The 18,092-nt window shown below is 40.7% G+C and overlaps 1 protein-coding gene across 1 annotated transcript in view; it reads right to left on the minus strand.

Moving 5' to 3' along the window:
* The window catches only part of FGF2 (fibroblast growth factor 2), a 29,667-nt gene that overhangs the window by 4,140 nt on the left and 7,435 nt on the right, over nt 1-18,092 (minus strand). The window contains 1 exon segment of the mRNA XM_075150485.1: nt 2,917-3,020. Within this exon segment, the coding sequence (XP_075006586.1) occupies nt 2,917-3,020 (104 nt within the window).

Here is an 18,092-nt window from a genome sequence, read left to right on the forward strand (position 1 = left end):
AGCAGGCCTGGTGGTGTGTAGACCGACCCAGGATCAAATCACATAAGCATGGCAGACAGAACGAACAGGTCGTATCCTTAAATGACGAATTATTTCTCGTGAAATATAAAAGTTAGTCAAAAGTGCAATTCTTTCTTTCATAGGAAATTCTGAGAAATTTCTTCATTAAATGAAACAATCAAACACATTTAATTCCATAAAGTGAAAATATTTCATTATTATAACTAAATGAAACCGGAAAGTCAAAATGAGCCACATCAGAAGTGAAATGTTTCAACTTTTCCATTAAAAATCTGATGGAATAGATCCATTTCTGCACAAATATTTTTAGCATTTTCCAAGGGGAGGTTTTGACTAGCTGCATTAATAACCAGCCATTTCCTCCAGTGACTGAACTGGTAAAGGTTACCTCTCCCCCACAACAGATGAGTCTGTTAGTAAACAAAGAGCATGAAACTGCTAAATTAAAAGCCGTATCATCCAGCTTTCAAGACAAGAACGTGACCCACTGCACCACCACGCACATCACCGGTGTAAGCAGTGGTATCTTGGCTATGCAATAAATCATTCTGCAAAACCCAACTCAGAACAAACCATGAAGATAGGTCTCAACAAAGTAATTACAAAAACATCCAACTACGTGAAAAACAAGACTGAATAATAATTTGCAAAAGTATTTTTGAAGATGTTGATATATTTATAAAACAAGGACACTACGCAAACTGATCCTTGACAATGAAAAGTAATAAAAAAGAAGAAACAAAACAGATGTTAAAAAGGACAGAATAGTACTTGAGCGACGAGTGGATTGGAGAACTAAATAGGTGTTTAGAAATTAAAGTTCCATAATGTTTTAAAAGAAATAACCAAAGGTTTCAGCAGATACGAATTCATGTGCACTGATGAGATCACTTCACCGCAAAGATTTCCAGCATGTGCTCTTTCAAAGCTCTCACTGAAACACAACACTGCTCAAATTGAAAAAGAAATGCTGGCAATTAGGAACAGTTTCATGAATGTGTTTATAGGCAGAAAACAGTAGAGGCACAATTGGCCACAAACTGTTGGAAGTCATAGTACAGAAATCCTCATGGAAAAAACATTGCCTGTGCTGCAGAAAAGGATCATGAAATTGCAGAAGTATTCCTTAGGCTGGTTGAAGAACAAAATCTTAAGAGTAGAGAGTTTTCACCTATGAATAGCAAAAATCAAGAACTGTAGGAAGTGGTGTTTGCAATAAACACGATTCAAGTAATACTCATTTCCAGAAACAAAGCAAAACAAAACAAAACAAATGTTTCATAAGCTCAAGTGAGAAGCACAAAGTGACCCAACTTTACCAGACTTTGAGAGAGTAGTTCCCAGTGAACGGCAGATACTTTCCAAGCCCATCACCTTACAAGAACTAAGCAGATAAAACTGCTGCATATAGCTGCAAAGGAAGCATATTCTACAACCACAACCCACCATGCAACAGTAGGTTGGAAATCCCAAACACAAACACACCCAGGTGTTTATACTTTTACAAATGGTGCTAAACCCCCTCTTTTGACCATTCACTGTTGCTCAGGGTAAGGAACACAATTTGAACGGGAAGCCAAATGCCACCACACCAGCACCACAGGAAATTCCCAATTATCCTTCATTCAAGAATAGCACAGTGGACTACTCCTCACATTTTCTTCAACTGAGCTGTCACACAATATCCGAGTAAATGATGCTGTAACTTGAAACAGGTTCTTTAACTGTATTCACAGGCATAAACAAAATGGGCTTGCTAGAGCCAGAGACGCGCAGTGCTGAGGAGCACGCCAGGGATCCCTGCTCGTGTAAAACTGCTGAAGCATTTTGCTGGCCTTCAGACTAATTTCACTTAGGCAGAACTGAGGGGAATCAGAAGCCCGGGTCTTTCATTAGCTGCAGTTCAGCTGGGGTTAGGAATTCACTTTATTATTAACACCTGTTACTGGTGGGGACTTGCACAGGAGCTGAATGGGGCTGTGTTCAAGATACTAAAGCATCAGGGATTATTTCAAACTGAAATTCTAGTAGGATGCCCTACAGTGGTACTTCGCAAGTGCTGTTTCAGTGCAAGTTTGTCTGCACTGAAGGTTATAAATATGGATGAGAGATTTACAGTGTCTACGTCTCATAAGCAAAATGAATGTAACTGCAGCTCTTAAAGCAAAATTTATTATCTAGCTCTAGGAGACCTTACTAACTTTCATAGTTTGCTACACATAGTGGCTTTGAAACACAGTTAAAAATTAAGCTGATACCAATCAAATGCATGGAGTTTAAAACTAGTCTCATTACGGCCTAGTTTAATTTACCTACATTTAATAACTTTTCTTTTTTAAATTTTATCATCACACTTTCAAAAATGTTTTTCTTGCCAGTTTTCTAGTTTGGAAGTATACATGACCAAAAACATTTGATTCTTTACAATAAGGAAAATAAGAAAACAATATATACAGATTACTATCAAAAATATAAAAGTCAAAATTTTTAAAAATTGGCTTTACTTCCTGTTTTAAAAGGGTCTTTACAATCACTTTATGTGAAAGTAAGTGGAAGAGGAAAATACTTGTGTGGGGAAAAAAGGGAGACACTTTATTCTTCAGTTGTTCTTATAATTTCCTTCTATACATGATGACTATGATTTCTCTCTCTCAGACAGGCCATTCCAGTTAAATTTTGCAGCTTTTAGGTGAGAGCAGACATATCCATCTCTTCTTAGTTCATAGTTCAATTAATTGACAGAAGTTGTGCAGAGCTAATTTCTCCCTGATAAATCACACACAGAGAAGCTGAGTAAGTCCTGCTGGAGGAGATGTTACTCAACACAGAGTGAGGAGAGGACCCACCAATGCAGACAGACACATGTAGAGATAAACATTAAAAAACACTGCTTACCAAGGCCAGCAACCTGCCATCCTCCTTCATAGCCAGAAAGCGATTTGCACTTACACCTTTGATTGACACCACTCCTCTTTCTTCTGCTTGAAGTTGCAGTTTGACTGCAAACAAAAAAAGACAGAAATACATTTTCACAGCCATTGTGATACTTCGGCACTTGACTTGCTTCAAACCGAAAACCAGAGAAAGCCTGAGCTTCATCTTGCAGCGAAGATAGTAAACTTTCAACTTCTGGCTTTCTGATCCCATTTTTCATCAAAGAAAATGCTTATTACAAAGTAAGTAGCTATTGTCAAATTGGCAACAATAAGCATGAGTTATTCTTCTATCTTCATTTCACAAAAAAGCCATTTAAAACCCCATAAAATTCCTTGAAGGACCACTTACGGCACAGTCAACTGCTCATAGAAAATGGGAATTTTTCATGGCAATTTCCTTACAGAGATATTTCTTAATATTTATAGAACAGCATCAGACATTGAATGCATGCAATTCTGTACAGCTAGATTGTCAGAGAGGCATGAGATTGGACGATGATTAAGACCATTCAGGACCTCATCACCCGCTAAATGATACAGCAGTTCCCAACAGAAAAGTATCAATTAGTTTACATCATACATCCAACAAGTGCTTAGAATAAACAAACAAAGAACTGCAAAAGTAGATGAGGATAGCAAAGACACAAGAAATGGTGTTATACAAATTAGGAACATGAGAAGTGGGTTTATTTGAATCAATTATTTAAAAAAAAAGAACAGTCATGGTTTTTTGAAAATCTGTAAGATTGTATCACATAGCTTTTAGCTACTGCCTGTGAATTAACACGAAGTCTAAACGGATTTTTCTAGCCACAAGTCACATCCAGTAGTTTACATTAACACACAAATGTTTTCCCCTTTGCCCGCAGCTTGTTTCAAGCTATAAGCCAGAAGTGGCCTCCGCCTGAATCCAGAAGAGCTGTTTGCTATTTTTCTTCTTTTTTCCTTCCCTGATTATTCCTGTCATTGCATTCAGAACAAGAAATGAATCAAGCCTTTAAGTGGTTAAAACAGCGGAGCCAGGAAGTTGCATCTCTGCTGCGTTTCAGCCTAACCTTAACAGGAGCATCTGTGACACCATACCTCAAAGTTCAGGTTTTTCAACCGTTAGCTACACAGGACGGGGAATACTAAAATACAAGAAACTACACCAAATACCATAGAAAAGTCCACCAAATACCTTCTACATGACTTAGGTATTTGCGGCTCAAAAGAAATCTCAACACTGTGCTGGAACTGCCATTTTTCTGGAGAAGAAGAGAAGGAAAAAGAACAAAGTACATGTTGTCCTAAACCTCAGAGAAGATCCTGTTCTATTCCAACCATTTTTAGAACATCTCCCTCTGAAAACCTAGCTTTGATTATTTAAAACGTCACTTGAAAAAGGGGAAAAGGCCCATACAGCAACTCATATGAGCTCTTTGGACTGCTTGCAGCTTGACATGTGGTCCTTCCTCCTCCCCTTCAGAGAAAATATATGCCCATTCCCTGCAGCTCCATCCCATTGAGCCAGCGTGCACAGGCAGTACGATTCAATCCGATTTCTGCTAAAAACACACACAACCATTTCAGTAACAGTTGAACACAAGAAACTGGATCTCCCAAAATCCCTAGGTTTTCCCCTATTCTGGATGGCTGTTATTTCCAGTGAAACCCACATCTGCAAACCCTCTCACTTAAAAAAGAGCAATTAAAAGCGAGCCCAGATGAGTACTATTTTTCTGTGCAATACTGTGCTTTCATCCACAGTTCCACTGAACAGGGATTTTTAAGAGCAACTATACTTCCGTAACAGGAAGCAAGATCATTGCAACACAGGCGTAAAAAACGAGGAATAGTTGAGAAACAGCTTCTCACCTTCTTGGGATGTATAAAGACAAAGACGACTTTCACCAAAGAATTGCAGTAGCTAAAGGAGGAACAAGCAGGATGTCACAAGCTGGTATTGGTTATGGGTCCATCAGGTGTTCGAACAAAGGATGTGACTCATCTGGTGCGAGACTATCGGTGTTTCCAAAAAAGAACTAGACTGGAACTTCTCTTCCTTTCTGCATCCCAGAAATTATTTTGGGAATTTGTTAAAAATATTTTCTATTTGAACACACTATACAGAGATCTGACCATGATAAAAGCCCAGCTAGAGGAACCGACAGCTGTGCTCCATCCACTCAAAAGTACTCAGCCAAGGACTTGCACCAGTTTGTGTTTGCCGATTTCTTTCTTTGAAGGGTTCATGAGAAACTTTCTTGGTTTACTTCTGTTGCTTCTAAAGACAGGACTGAAGAAACTCCAACAATAAGAATACCAGGAACATGAAATCTTCAGGATAATTTCTGCAAACCCTCTTTTAAGCATTAAAATTATTTCACCTGCTTTTTCCCTCGATACAGACAGACATCAGTAAGAGTTGCTTGTAAATCCACTAATTTGTATAAACAACTGAAGCCATATTAATAAAAATGTTGCACTCTAAAGAAGATAAAATGGTTTCTTACGAATTATGTGTCTGTTGCCATTTTGTACAAAGAAAAGGAAAAAAAAAAAACCCAACCTCTCGTAATTCACTAATAACTCCAGACTTCCAAGGAATACAGAAACCTCTGTCGTCGTAAAAGGTTAGGTGAAATGTTTAATTTCATCTCAAAACCAAGTACCCAAAATACAGCCCTCCCAAGTTATTAGGCCAAAATCAGACTTGTGAACAGCTTCAGAAACCTTCAGTGCAACGCCTTACCCTCTGGGGAAGCAAGAATGTGAAGAAGTGCTCTGGGCAGGGACTGGGGGAAATGGACTGTTGAGATGTGCCCACGCATACAGCTTTCACCGCACACTTAACAAGAAACAGCTGTGTGAAGTATCTGAAAAGTAATATTAATTACTGCAGTACGGACTTATTATGCTTCGTGACTTTCTCTTGACAAAAAAAAGCACACCAACTCCTACAGCACCATACCGGGCCAGAAGTTCAGATTCTGTAAAAACAAACTTTTAGTAAAGGTTTTTAAGGCCTGTAAAAATATTTGTATAGTTTGGAGAAGCTTGTGAAAAGTGTTACTCTTTAAAAAGGGAAAGGGGAAAAAAAAAAACCCCAAAGATTTTCCTGCTGAGTTTGAAAAGTGCTGCAATACTGAAAGCCCCAAAAGCAAAATCAGCTTCACTGGATTTTCTTCTCCAACTCAAAAAACACATAAATAAGCAGAGCCAGAATAGTACTGTAAGTTTTTCAGGTTTCAGCATTATTTTATGGCTTTATTAATGCAAGGTAAGTATTTGCCACAGTGTTACGTTGATGTGGAGATGCCAAGATACCATACAGCCTTACTAATCAAACACATTTGGACCATGCAATCATCCCCAGAAGCAACAATTTTAGGTTTAGCTCAATGCAACTTGGTACGACCAGTTGTAACACTTGACACCGATGATCCGTATCTTTTGCGGCCTTTAGGTCACCAACAGCAATAGTTCAGACAGGGGCCATCATTTCAGATCTACTCGTAATATTTGTTTTCAGCATACTTGAATCTCAAAACCAAATCCATGAAATTAAACTAATTAAGAAGTTTGTAATCCAAAAAAGTAGCACAGATTATTATGAAACAGCTAATTAACGAACTGAGGGCCAAAAAGGCACATTTTCCCAGTTATTCTGGCAGTCCTTTGGGAGGGCCCCCCTGCAGCACAGCAGTAAATTATTTCACTGTTCGCATTCATCGCACGCCCTTTAATTTGTGATGAACGCCAAGTGCAAGGCTATGGTCGATGCCTTGCTCGGCACGCTGAGCAAACACTGAGAACTGAGGCTAAGTCATCACAAAGTTACGAAATAAAAAAAAGCCCTATCCCAATTGTAACCTATGCAACCTTTAAGCACTGACAACTAAAAAGGACTCAGTAAATTTACTACTACTATTAAGACTTTCTTTTGTATCTCTTCATAATAAGCCGAAGTATAATCATCTTCCCTTTTTCTGCCGAGTAAGAAGAAATGAAGTGCAAGACGTACAATTTTAATTTCATGGCAGGGTAGAAACTCTGAGGAAGAAGGATAAAGTTGTATCATTGGGAAGATATAAAAAGGCTTAGAAAACATGAAAGGAATAAAGTTAAGGCACTGAATTATAATTCAGGAGATGGATTAAAAACCTTCCTCTGACACAAACTTTTAGAACTCTTAAGATAGAATTATAAAAGTATCCTGAATAAAACTCTCCATTTCCTTGATCCTGTATTCAACACAACCACAAACCTGTTACCTGAATAAATGAATCCGTTAACAAAATGCACTTTATGGATATAACAACACGGTCCATAATACTACAGTGAAGATTTTCCCAGAAGACGCCACTGTACAGCCCTCTAACAAGCTGTACAGTTAAAAGCGCAAAACCAGATGTGGCATCGTAAGATGGAAAGAGAACAAGCCGCATAAAGACAAAATTCTCAAACCAAAATTAAAATTAATCAATAGGTATTTATAGCCTGCAGGACAGAAGGCATTAAACAAATTTTTAATCAGAAGGTGATTGTTTAAAAGCTACCTGGCTTAAAAGCAAGAAATGCATATAAACGTTCCAATTATAGGGAAAAGATATACAGAATCTGACAGTACACGATGAGCAAATCTCTCCTTGCTCACCCTGCCCGTGACATCAGGAGTTCCCGTCACACTCCTCTCCTTGGAACCACGTTTTCCAATTCCTCTGTGGCATAACAAACACGGGAGTTACGTACCACTGGCTGTGCCATGGCTCTTCCTCAGTTAACTCACCCACACAGCAGCACCACCACCAGCCCCCAGGTAAGATCATAAACCTTAAGTGTTCAGCACAGGAAAAACATGCAAATGTACAAATCAGAAAATTTTAATTATGGGTCCAGAGATTTTTTTTTTAAGTCATTCTGTTATAATGCTGAGTTTTTCCTCAAGCAAAAGATTCCCGTACCAAAAAAATCACAAGCTGTTTGTCATCCTCTTGAACGGCAAAATGCTTTCCACAGGCAGACTGTGTCCAAATCCTGTCTCCAGCTGCTGAGGGTGGTGCATACCAATTCCCAAACATGGGAATTCTGCATCTCACAGCAGCCGAGCTGAGAGAGCTCACTGAGCCCCAGCTCTTCCACCAGGATCCGTGGCAACCTCTGCATCTCAACGCAACAGTCGAAACAGAGAACATCAACTGTTTGTCAATGGTTTTTCACAGCAAGGTCGGTGAACCACAGCTGAGCCAAAATAAAGGAGGACTAAATCCTGACCTAAATTTTGACCACGTTCATTTTTGACAGGACGTGCAAAAGGAACCCTAACTCAGCACCCAGTTGTCTAACATTGTTAGAGCTATCGTTGAAGACTCTTTTTTATACATATATATACAGCCTTCTAAAGCTGGAAGGGTAATCTAATACTCAGAATTTCCAGATTTTACTTTGTAGTCATATGTCTTCTTGCTCATAATACCATCTACATCTCTATATGGCAGATTATCCAAACAGCTACATGTTCCTAAGGAGACGATCATTAACTAGGAAAACACATCACTTTGGATGTAGCTTGAGTGAACCTACTATGCCTTCCAGTAGTATAAAAAAGGATAGAGGGGGGATATTTTTTCTTCACAATACATAAAGGCTGTGTTAAGAATACGTATTCGCTGATGTTTTGGCTGAAGAACAATACAAGCTACAGCCTAACCTGAATTTCCACTGAAACCAGTACAATTTGTGGCATTAAAGGATGTTGAACCACACTGCAACATACACCAAAATGCCCGGCAGAGAGTTCTCCTCTCACTACACACAGCCCCTCCTGGACAAATACAGCTGTTCCGTATATACACACAAATGATCACACAAGATGAACCTGGGTTTTTTTCCCAGCTTCCTTTCCATTAACACAGGAAATTTGCAGGTGCACTCTTTCCAACAGTGACACTCCGGCAGAGAGATTCTTACCAGCATCTGAAAGGCAGAATGACTAAACAGTCATTTTCCTTTTTGTTCTAAGACAATTTACAGAAGATCAAACCTCTTCAAGACCGCTCCCTGATGTATACATTAAACAGATTCAACAGTTTGGGTTTTTTGTTTTGGTGTTGGGGTTTTTGTTGGGTTTTGTTTGTTTGTTTGTTTTTTCTTTTTAGATCAGGTCCTGATCCTGTGACATGTTAAACACAGACAAAACACTGACCGCACTGATGTGTTCCTCCCCTGCAGCCAGCAGAGCTCTGCAGGCATGGATTTCTGCATGCATTCATGTTGTTAGTGGATTGTGGATGTAAAATTACAGTTACACATACATGACTATCCCTCTTTCACAAGGTATATGTCAGAACAGATCTACAAGTTGCAGGTTAAACTAACGAGCATATTTGAGAGAGTTACAAAAGGGCATTTATTTCACAATTTGGAGACTTTTCTAAGAATATGGAAGTTGTAAAGCGGTATTTAATAGCATTGTGGTTGGCAAGGTTTCAGATTTCTGTTATGAACGGGATCTTTTCTTAAAGAGCTCAAAAAAGTATTTCCAATGCAGCTCTGCACATGCCAGTGGAGAAAAGAATTTTATGGACAAGTAGCACAACACGGACAGAAAAGATGCTACCAAATGCAGAGAATACAGAAAAGCATTTTCCAAAAGTTCTTCTATTGCCTTGAGCGCTAGAACTGAAAAATTACATGCACAATGAAAACTCTAAAGTCCTTTTACAACTCTCCCAACCCAGCAAAGCTTTTTAATGGCCCAGACCAAGTAATACTGCACTAACTTAAATGGTCCCACATGGTTTCATTGCTCTGCATCATAAAGGGTTTGGCCAAAAATCTCCTTCAAAATTGGTTTATTTGGAAGATCTTGGCAAAATCTAGCAACTTAATACTTTAAGAGAAAGAGAGCTGCACGTTTTGGAAGTTACTCGCTGCTGAGCTCGTACTACCTTTCCCACACACTCCCAGTCGGACGTCTGTTGGCAGCCGCAGAGGAACAGTGCCGCCAGCCTCCTGCATCCCAAGCCCTTTGCCTGGGGCAATCGGTGTGAGCAAAGCCATGTGCTGTTATTTTACTCACAGCAGCTGCGTTGGCTAAGATGTTCTGGGGCAGGAGTATGCCACAGTATCACTAAGGAAGAGGGAACGCAAAGGTCATAGTGTGGAAAGAAAGGGACAGAAACACGTTAGAGCTGTAGCAGTGAAGAAGGGGCAGGGTAAGTGTACAGTGTACATGAGGGTGCTGTACTGGCGCATGAGGCAAACTCCCGCACCCCAAGTAGGTGGAATTTGACATGTATTAGCCAAATGGATTAATAAAATCCCCGTTTTCCTACTCTTCCACAAGGAAATGGGAAATCTAACCACTACATCAGAGAAACCCTAAAATAAAAACCAACCATGAGCTCCTGGCTTTGGATATGCTTACACAGCAAATACAGGTATGATTAAAGCCTAAGCTGTACTTCCGCTATAATCTACCTAGTAAAGGTCCCTACAAACAGACTTCAGTGCAGACTAAAACCAGTACTCAGCCATGGTCTCAGAATCACGCAAAATTCAGGTCAGAAGGACCCTATCTAGTCCAGCCTCCTGCTCAAGGGTCTCCATCACTTCACAGGGAAAACCCTGCTGCCACATATTCACTGTCAAACGTACATGCAAGCTAAATCAAAGCTCACAAGGGTTCACCGATGTTTCCTGCAGTCACACCTCTTACTGCCGTAAGGCACAACCACCATGCCCCACGCACACGTACCCGTGCAGAGGCTGCTTTCATGCTCCGCTGAGTTTTCCCACCTACACTGAAATGCTGCTCCCAGGGCAGGACTACGCAACCTGGATATCCGCTTTCAGTACCTCCACCCTTCCCTTCAGGACCCAAAACGCTGCCCTGAATACCTCGAGACAAGACACCAAAATCATTACACTGCCCACAATCCGCACACGCAGCTCTTCGCTGCTCTGCCTCTCTCACTTAAATAGCCTTCTTAAGGCAGTAGGAAAGAGAAGCCCTTTTCATGACTGTAACATCATTAACTCCCTGCAAGAATGTGATGCGAAATACAACATTTTACCAAGAGGACTCTGGGCCCAAAAACATTGATCAGCCAATGCTCCAGGAGATTTTTTTGGAGTTTGTGAACTTCTCAATAGCAAACACATACCTTACCCAGACACTGCAACTAACAGAGCAGCTTATGGAAAGAGAGGAGGAATCTGATACTATTTCAACACCCGTTTTCACTAACATACAGCCGCTTTATTTGAGCTAAAAAGGTCATTAGCAAAACACCTCTCACTCAGTTTACAAGAAGGGAGAGTTTATGTACCCCCTGAAAAATCCCAGGCTGCACGTCTCTGGATCAATGACTAGCGTTACTACAATCTCTGCTGTGGAAAAGCTAAACCCAAGCCAAAGGCTCAGGGCCCATCTCCAACATATTTGCAGAGGCCCTGGAAGGAAAATCCTTCCATGAGGCCCCTGAATGACACTGCGGTGAAGCTATTGCACCAGCTCGTCCTCCTGCACCTCCGTGCCCAGAGAAAAGAACAAAGCAACAACTATTTCGCAGTCTCACTGCTACAGAGGTGCATCACCTCTGGAGGGAGTAAGTATCAGAAATGCAAGGAAGTTCACAAAAAAGGGGGGGAAAAATAAGAATCAACAACGCTTTGCTAAATGCAACACCCTACAACCGAATTCCCACTCCCGCATACTCTGCAGCTGAAGTTGGCCGATTCCTTCATGCTTGGGGGCAACTTCTATTCCCAGCCAGCTGTCCAAGCAAGACACAGGAGTTGGGCGTGCTTGCTCCACACCTAACATAATAAACCCTCCCAAACCCAAGGGCTGGTTCATCAAAGATACACATGCATGTAGACACACACACACAGAGATTAATACCCCCATTTTGGCGTTTCCAGAGCCAGACAAAGCTGCCTGCTGGGTCAGATCCAAACCCCAGCCCATGAGCTGGTGATGCCTACTGTAAATTATCTCTAGGAAATAAAAATATCTTCATATCTCTCTCTCCCACATCTAGTCTCTTTCTAAAAAACGTATTAAGCATATTAACACCTTTCGCTAACTGATAAGCTTTGCATTGATGTACGAGGCATCCCCAGTCTTGAGACTGCAAATATGAAAACAACTCTTTGCTTGCTTTCATACGCTCGTCGTAAAACAACTGTCCTATTGCCAGAGTTGCTGAAGTACACGCTGCCTAAAACCTGGAACCATGTGTGGGGGAGAAAGGAGAAACAGATATGAAAAACAGCAAGCGAACCTTAGCAGAAGAGGTGGTCTTTTAATAAACAAAAACCACAGAACAGCAACAAAAACAATCAAGCAAATGAAGTGTCGCACTGAGAAATAGTGAGTCACGCTCCGTACAAAGGCACATTTCTTTGCTTTTGCATGACAACATTGTAAGCGTATCTTTTTCCTTTTTGCCAGCCAGAGGCATAAAACCACTTGCAGACAGACCTAAGGTCTTTAAAATGTAAACACCTATAACAAAAATATACACTTCTGAAATATGAACACTTCAAAAAGTTCCGGTTACACTTAAGAGTAAATCCCAAGGCTTTAAACAGAATAATAACGTGTGTAACTGACCGCTAACCTAGTCTACCACATAACATGGACATTCACACATTTTAAGAGTTTTCATCTTTTTAAGTAGTACAAATACTGAATACAATGAAAATTATTTCCCTATTCAGGTTCTCCATCTATTCTCATTTATATCACAACCTCAATTCTTACAAATATCCAACTCCACTTAACATATACCTATCACACTGGGAATCCTCCCCAGGAAACGCTGATTACCAAATACACAGCATCCTCAAATGCTCCCTATACATTTCATATAAAGGACAGTAAAGTCATCCTGCAGAAGAACTATTTCAGAATAATGTGACATACAACATTTCAAGCAACAGCCTGGCTTAGTGCTCCTTGCCTGTGTGCCCAGGTGTAAAACACGCACAATTAGATTTCCCCATTTCGAACGGCTTGATCTGTGAACTGGTTGATCAAACTTCATCAAGTCCTTTAAAAGTTAAAAGCACTAGAGTTTCTGCATTCTGCTTACAAAACACAACTTGGGTATTTTGTGCTGCCGAATAAAGTACACAGCAATTCCTTGGCATTACATAAGGATTTCAAATGCCAGAAACTGCAAGTACACCATCGTATAAAATTCTTCTAAATACCTAGTTGCCACACTGCAGTCTCCTTGTCATTGCAGGTGAGCTGACTGCATCATTTAAAGTCAAAAGGGCAAAACCAAGCAGAAAAAAATTACTAACTTTACCAGAGAAGAAATTCATTCATTACTGCGTACAGGTAATAAAGCCTAGTCTCCAAGTCACTGATACCTTTACCCCAAATTCTTGATTTAGAACAATGTTTGAGGATTTCCTTATCAAAACAGTGACTGCATGTTCACACATGGTTTTTAGGACTTTTCCCAAAGGGCTTTTCTTAACAAGGGTAAGGTAATCATGTTTCTTTCAACTGCTTTTCAACTTCATTTAGTATTCCCTAAAGTAAATCACTAAAGTAAAGAATAACCACTTTCAGTTGTTCAGCTTTAAAACAAAGCTGGTGCAAGTGTTCAGCCAAGATAACGATGTCACTGACTAATATCAGAAGATGCATACAGAACTTACAGAATTTCAGATCTTTATGTTTACCGTGCATTCACTAATCTCTTTGTAACTATGGCCTGTTTTTCACTTGCAGCAAAATAAACATACATAAAAACAGGGACAACCTCAGACAAGCCCAAGAATGTCACTTCAGAAGACAGAGAAGGTAAAATGTATCATTTTTGAAACGTATTTTTAGTGCTCTTTCTTTACGTACAGCTGGCACAACAACTATTCAGTAGGCCATGGTATTGTAGGGCTGTGACTTATGTCGGAGCAGTGGATAACAGATTCGATGAGACGAAAGGAAAAGGCTGCCAGAGCAGTGGTGAGAAATTGCCAACCCATAGGCTTAATAAGCCTTAGTGTCACAGATGGAAAGGAAAAGCTGGATTTTAGAAACGCCAAAGAAGAACCAGCAAATTGGATTTCAAGAGAGTCTGAAGCACAGTGGTGAAAGAGAAACTGTGTCAGGTACCCAGGGTGCCAGGGAGATGGCATAAGAGTAGGAAGAAATAACAAGCTGATAAGGAGGAGTTCCTATGAATTAAATTGCCCTTTAGAGTTGATTGGTCTTAATCTGGCCAAAAGGCTAAGAGACAGCGACTATGTTGGTTTTGCATTTCCCCCATCTCCAATACCAATGAAATTGAATTAATCACTGAGCCTTTAATAAATATTTTTGCAAAAAGTCAACAAAAAAACCAATCAAAATCCATACACGTGCACACACAGTATTTCACTGGTGCCTATCCACCTCGTTTACTGCAAGGACAATGCAAAGACAACATTAAGCCAGGAGACTTGCTTCATCCTCCATCTATTTTACCCCCTTCCATCAAGCTGTGTATCCACCCTATGCTGACATTTAAATAATGCATCTACAGAGGAACAGCATGAGCCGCAATGAAGGACATCATCACCGCTGACCCAGAATAGTAGTGAACCGGAGTCTTCACAAAAAGGCTCTAATTTGCTTTTGAATGCAGCCTCGCTTGAGTACAAAGAGTTGTTCTTTGTAAGAAATCAAATTCCTTAACACCGAAAAAGAAAATGCACGGTGCATTTTCAGACTTTCCTTCAAGTATCTGGGTAACATTCTTCACTTTTACAGCCCCCTGAGCACTCTGAGGAGGCAGACAGAATACACCATGGGACCCAGCCTGCACTGGGGAGCCAAGAACCTGGGTCTGCAGTACCACAGCGAGAGGGATCAGACTGTAGTCACTTCCCCAGCTTCCAGGTCTCCGAATAAAAACCCACTGCTTATTCTGAATACCGAATAGTCAAACCATACTAACAAGGGACATGTGCACTTTCCTGACAACAAAAGATAGACCTTACAATCTGCAGCTTGGAAGAACCTACTTGGTGCTCTCCTGCTTCAGCCAGCCCATCACTAGTACTCACTATGCTGGTTTAAATCTATTTGCTGGTTTAAATCTCCATGCTGCTCCACCCTTCACTGCAAGAGCATGCTCCCACAGTATGCCACGGCTACAAGCACCAGCAATCGCACTGTCTCGCCTTATGTCACATCAAATCAGCTGGCAGGTCAGACATCTCTCACTCCTAACAGCATTTTCTTCTAATACAATATCACATAGACAATACTGATCCACGTTACTAGAGCCTGATCACTGAAATTCAGCCTCCTGAGACCTTCCTCTGCTCTTCAATAGCAGATAGTAATACCTTACAATCACTGGTACTAGCTCAAGTACAGACAGTTAAACTCTCTGGAAGACATTGTTTCTTGAAGCAGTAAAGCAAGCAGAAGGTTGAGACTGAAATAAATTAAAACTGGCAACATGGGATAGTTCTGTAGACCTCTTTAGCTTTTAGGAATTCCTGCATTTCTAAGGACACAAGCATTGTAGGTCTTCTTCCTCAATTTTCCTGAATTAACTATATTACTGTCAGCAAAACATCCATAATGATTCTGTAAACATCTGTAAAACCACAAAACTAATCCTTCGTATTTACATATTCAGAGGCACGGCCAGACGCATGTTTAGCTATTCATCCCAATTGCTCCAGTACAGCTGGAGAAACCCAATGAACTCAATCCCTATACTATTTCCCAGAAACTGCTCAGCCTAACAAGTCTGTGCAGCAGGATACCCTAGCTGACTTCCAGACAGCGATGACAGCCGCTCCCCATACATCCTCTATACGGCCCTCACTGGCTGCTTCGCCACGCTAAAAAATGCTCTCATTTTTGTATCCATCTCTGTTGCCACAGGTATCAACAGGACCTAGTGGAGTATTACACAAAACTACTCTATAGGTGTGGTTCTCTACATCTCAGTCTCACTATTAGTCTTCCCAGAGTTGTGGGACTGTATTAACACTCATTGTAATATGGTCCTAAAATGAGTATTCTAACTTGAAATGTAACATAGGTGACAACTGCACGGACTCTATCTGTTCATCCTCTTCAAGTCATCCATCAAGGAAGACATTGTACCTTGCCCTGCATTTTAACAGACGAGATGGTTCAGGACATGGTACCACAAGACAGCCAGTGACAACCGAACCGCCAGCTGCTGCTGGAAAGGGGCAGCTCCTGTCCCTCCATCCCACACTCCCACCTGCACACTCCTACCACCTCCCTCGCACCAGCTTTTTCTTGACATCTCAGTGAGCTGCTTCAATGCATTAAATCCATCAGAAACTAATGCAGCTGAAGGAGGAGAGCAAATGCTTTTCTGTCAATGCACCAAACCAATCTGTCCCTTTGCTGAACTCGGTGCTAGAGGCGGTGCCAACTTCGGCACAGCTGAAATGGGGAAGGAAGAGGAGAGACCATCCCTTTTAGCAGCAGAGACTTGTTAGATCAGCCGAAGTGTCTGACCAAAGGATCCCTTGGCCGGTCACCACTGACAACATAACAGGTGATGTTAAAACACAACACTGGGCAGTTGGAGGGGAAGGCAAAAAGGGGACATGTAGATAGAAATGAAACACTTGAGTATTTGTTCCCCAGCACCCAGAACACCAAGAAAAAATAGAGTCTGCCAAAAAAATGGTGCCAGTACCAAGAGGTGCTACAAACATTTCCCCAAAAGACATGTACCAAGCGTAGATGAAGATGCTGTGATGCCTATACAATTGAGTATGTTAAGGACATCCTTTATCAGCAAAAATAACCGCAGAGCTACGCCACCACAGAATGGCAACAGAATGTCTAATAAAACACACTGGCACGGTGGAGGTTTGCAGATGGACACCAGGCATCATGGGCACCAGGTTGAGTCAGCCTGAGAGTAGAAAGGAAAGAGCCAAGAAGCAGATTGCAAATATTTTCAAGCTGTATCACAGCTGATATCTATCCTTGTTTTTACAAAACACAACACCATGCAGTATTTCATAGCCGTATCAGGACTTTGTGACTTGCACGTTCCAGCTGGAATCCTAATGACTGCTGTTTTATGAGATCTGCTCAAGTCTCATCACAAGGTAAGAAGCAAGCTAACAAGCTCCACAATACAAGAATAGAATTTCAACCCATTGCCACCGCAAACGGCTATGGAGTCTAGTTCCTACTTCACCCTTTCCTAGTACCCTTAGTATCTTTCTCCTTTGAATCACTCGAGCAATGTGGTTTTCAAGCTCTAAAAGTCAAACATGAGTGGTAAGTTCTTACAGGATCACTCAACCAGAAGTGTACCATGACAGTTTGTGCAAGACGACCTCCACCCAACTTTGTAGACATCATCTCATTTATATTCTCGGACGATCATATCAGGCTCCAGTCAAAATCTGGCCCTACCCTGAACAAACAAAAAACTACATAAGATAATAATCCTGAAATGCCACCAGCACTCCAGAGAGCCACCCTTTAAATATTTTTATTGAGAAGTCAGGAGGCAGCAGAAGAGGCAGAGGGGAACTCAAGTTTACCCATATATTGCCACAAAACACACTGCTGAAAATGACAAATGATGAGAGAGTTGCTTTATTTTGAAATGCATGGTCTTAAACAGATCCTAATAAAAGTAAAGGCTACTAATTCTCCATCAGAATTGAAATGCAATCTCATTACCAACTTTTAGGCTTCAAAAGTCACACCATAAACATTTCAAATGCCACCTGGTATAGATATTCAATTCACAGATTTCATGCAAATATGTACCTTTTTCAGTACCAGTAACTTGAGCATTCTCAGGATAACCTTTATTTCAAAACTGGACTGCATTAAGGTTATATAGTCCGTTTTGGTTTTACTAGATAATTGCACTAAACATGCTGCCACCGACACTCAAAAAGCTCCATTGTTTCTAGGGTTATTAACCAGTTAAGTACAATCGATCACCTCTCAAACACTCTGAAAAAACAGATGGCCAGTGATCCCAGGGCAACGCTCCCAAGAGCGCTAAAAACCATAATAATCAAAATACAAATTTCAGTCTTCTCTTGTTCACATCAGAAGTTACGGATGGATTCATGGATTTAGTTCAAACTGCTTGAACAAATGAGGAAATACCA

Source organism: Calonectris borealis, chromosome 4 (assembly GCF_964195595.1).
Source record: "Calonectris borealis chromosome 4, bCalBor7.hap1.2, whole genome shotgun sequence".
Classification (NCBI taxonomy): Eukaryota; Metazoa; Chordata; class Aves; order Procellariiformes; family Procellariidae; genus Calonectris; species Calonectris borealis.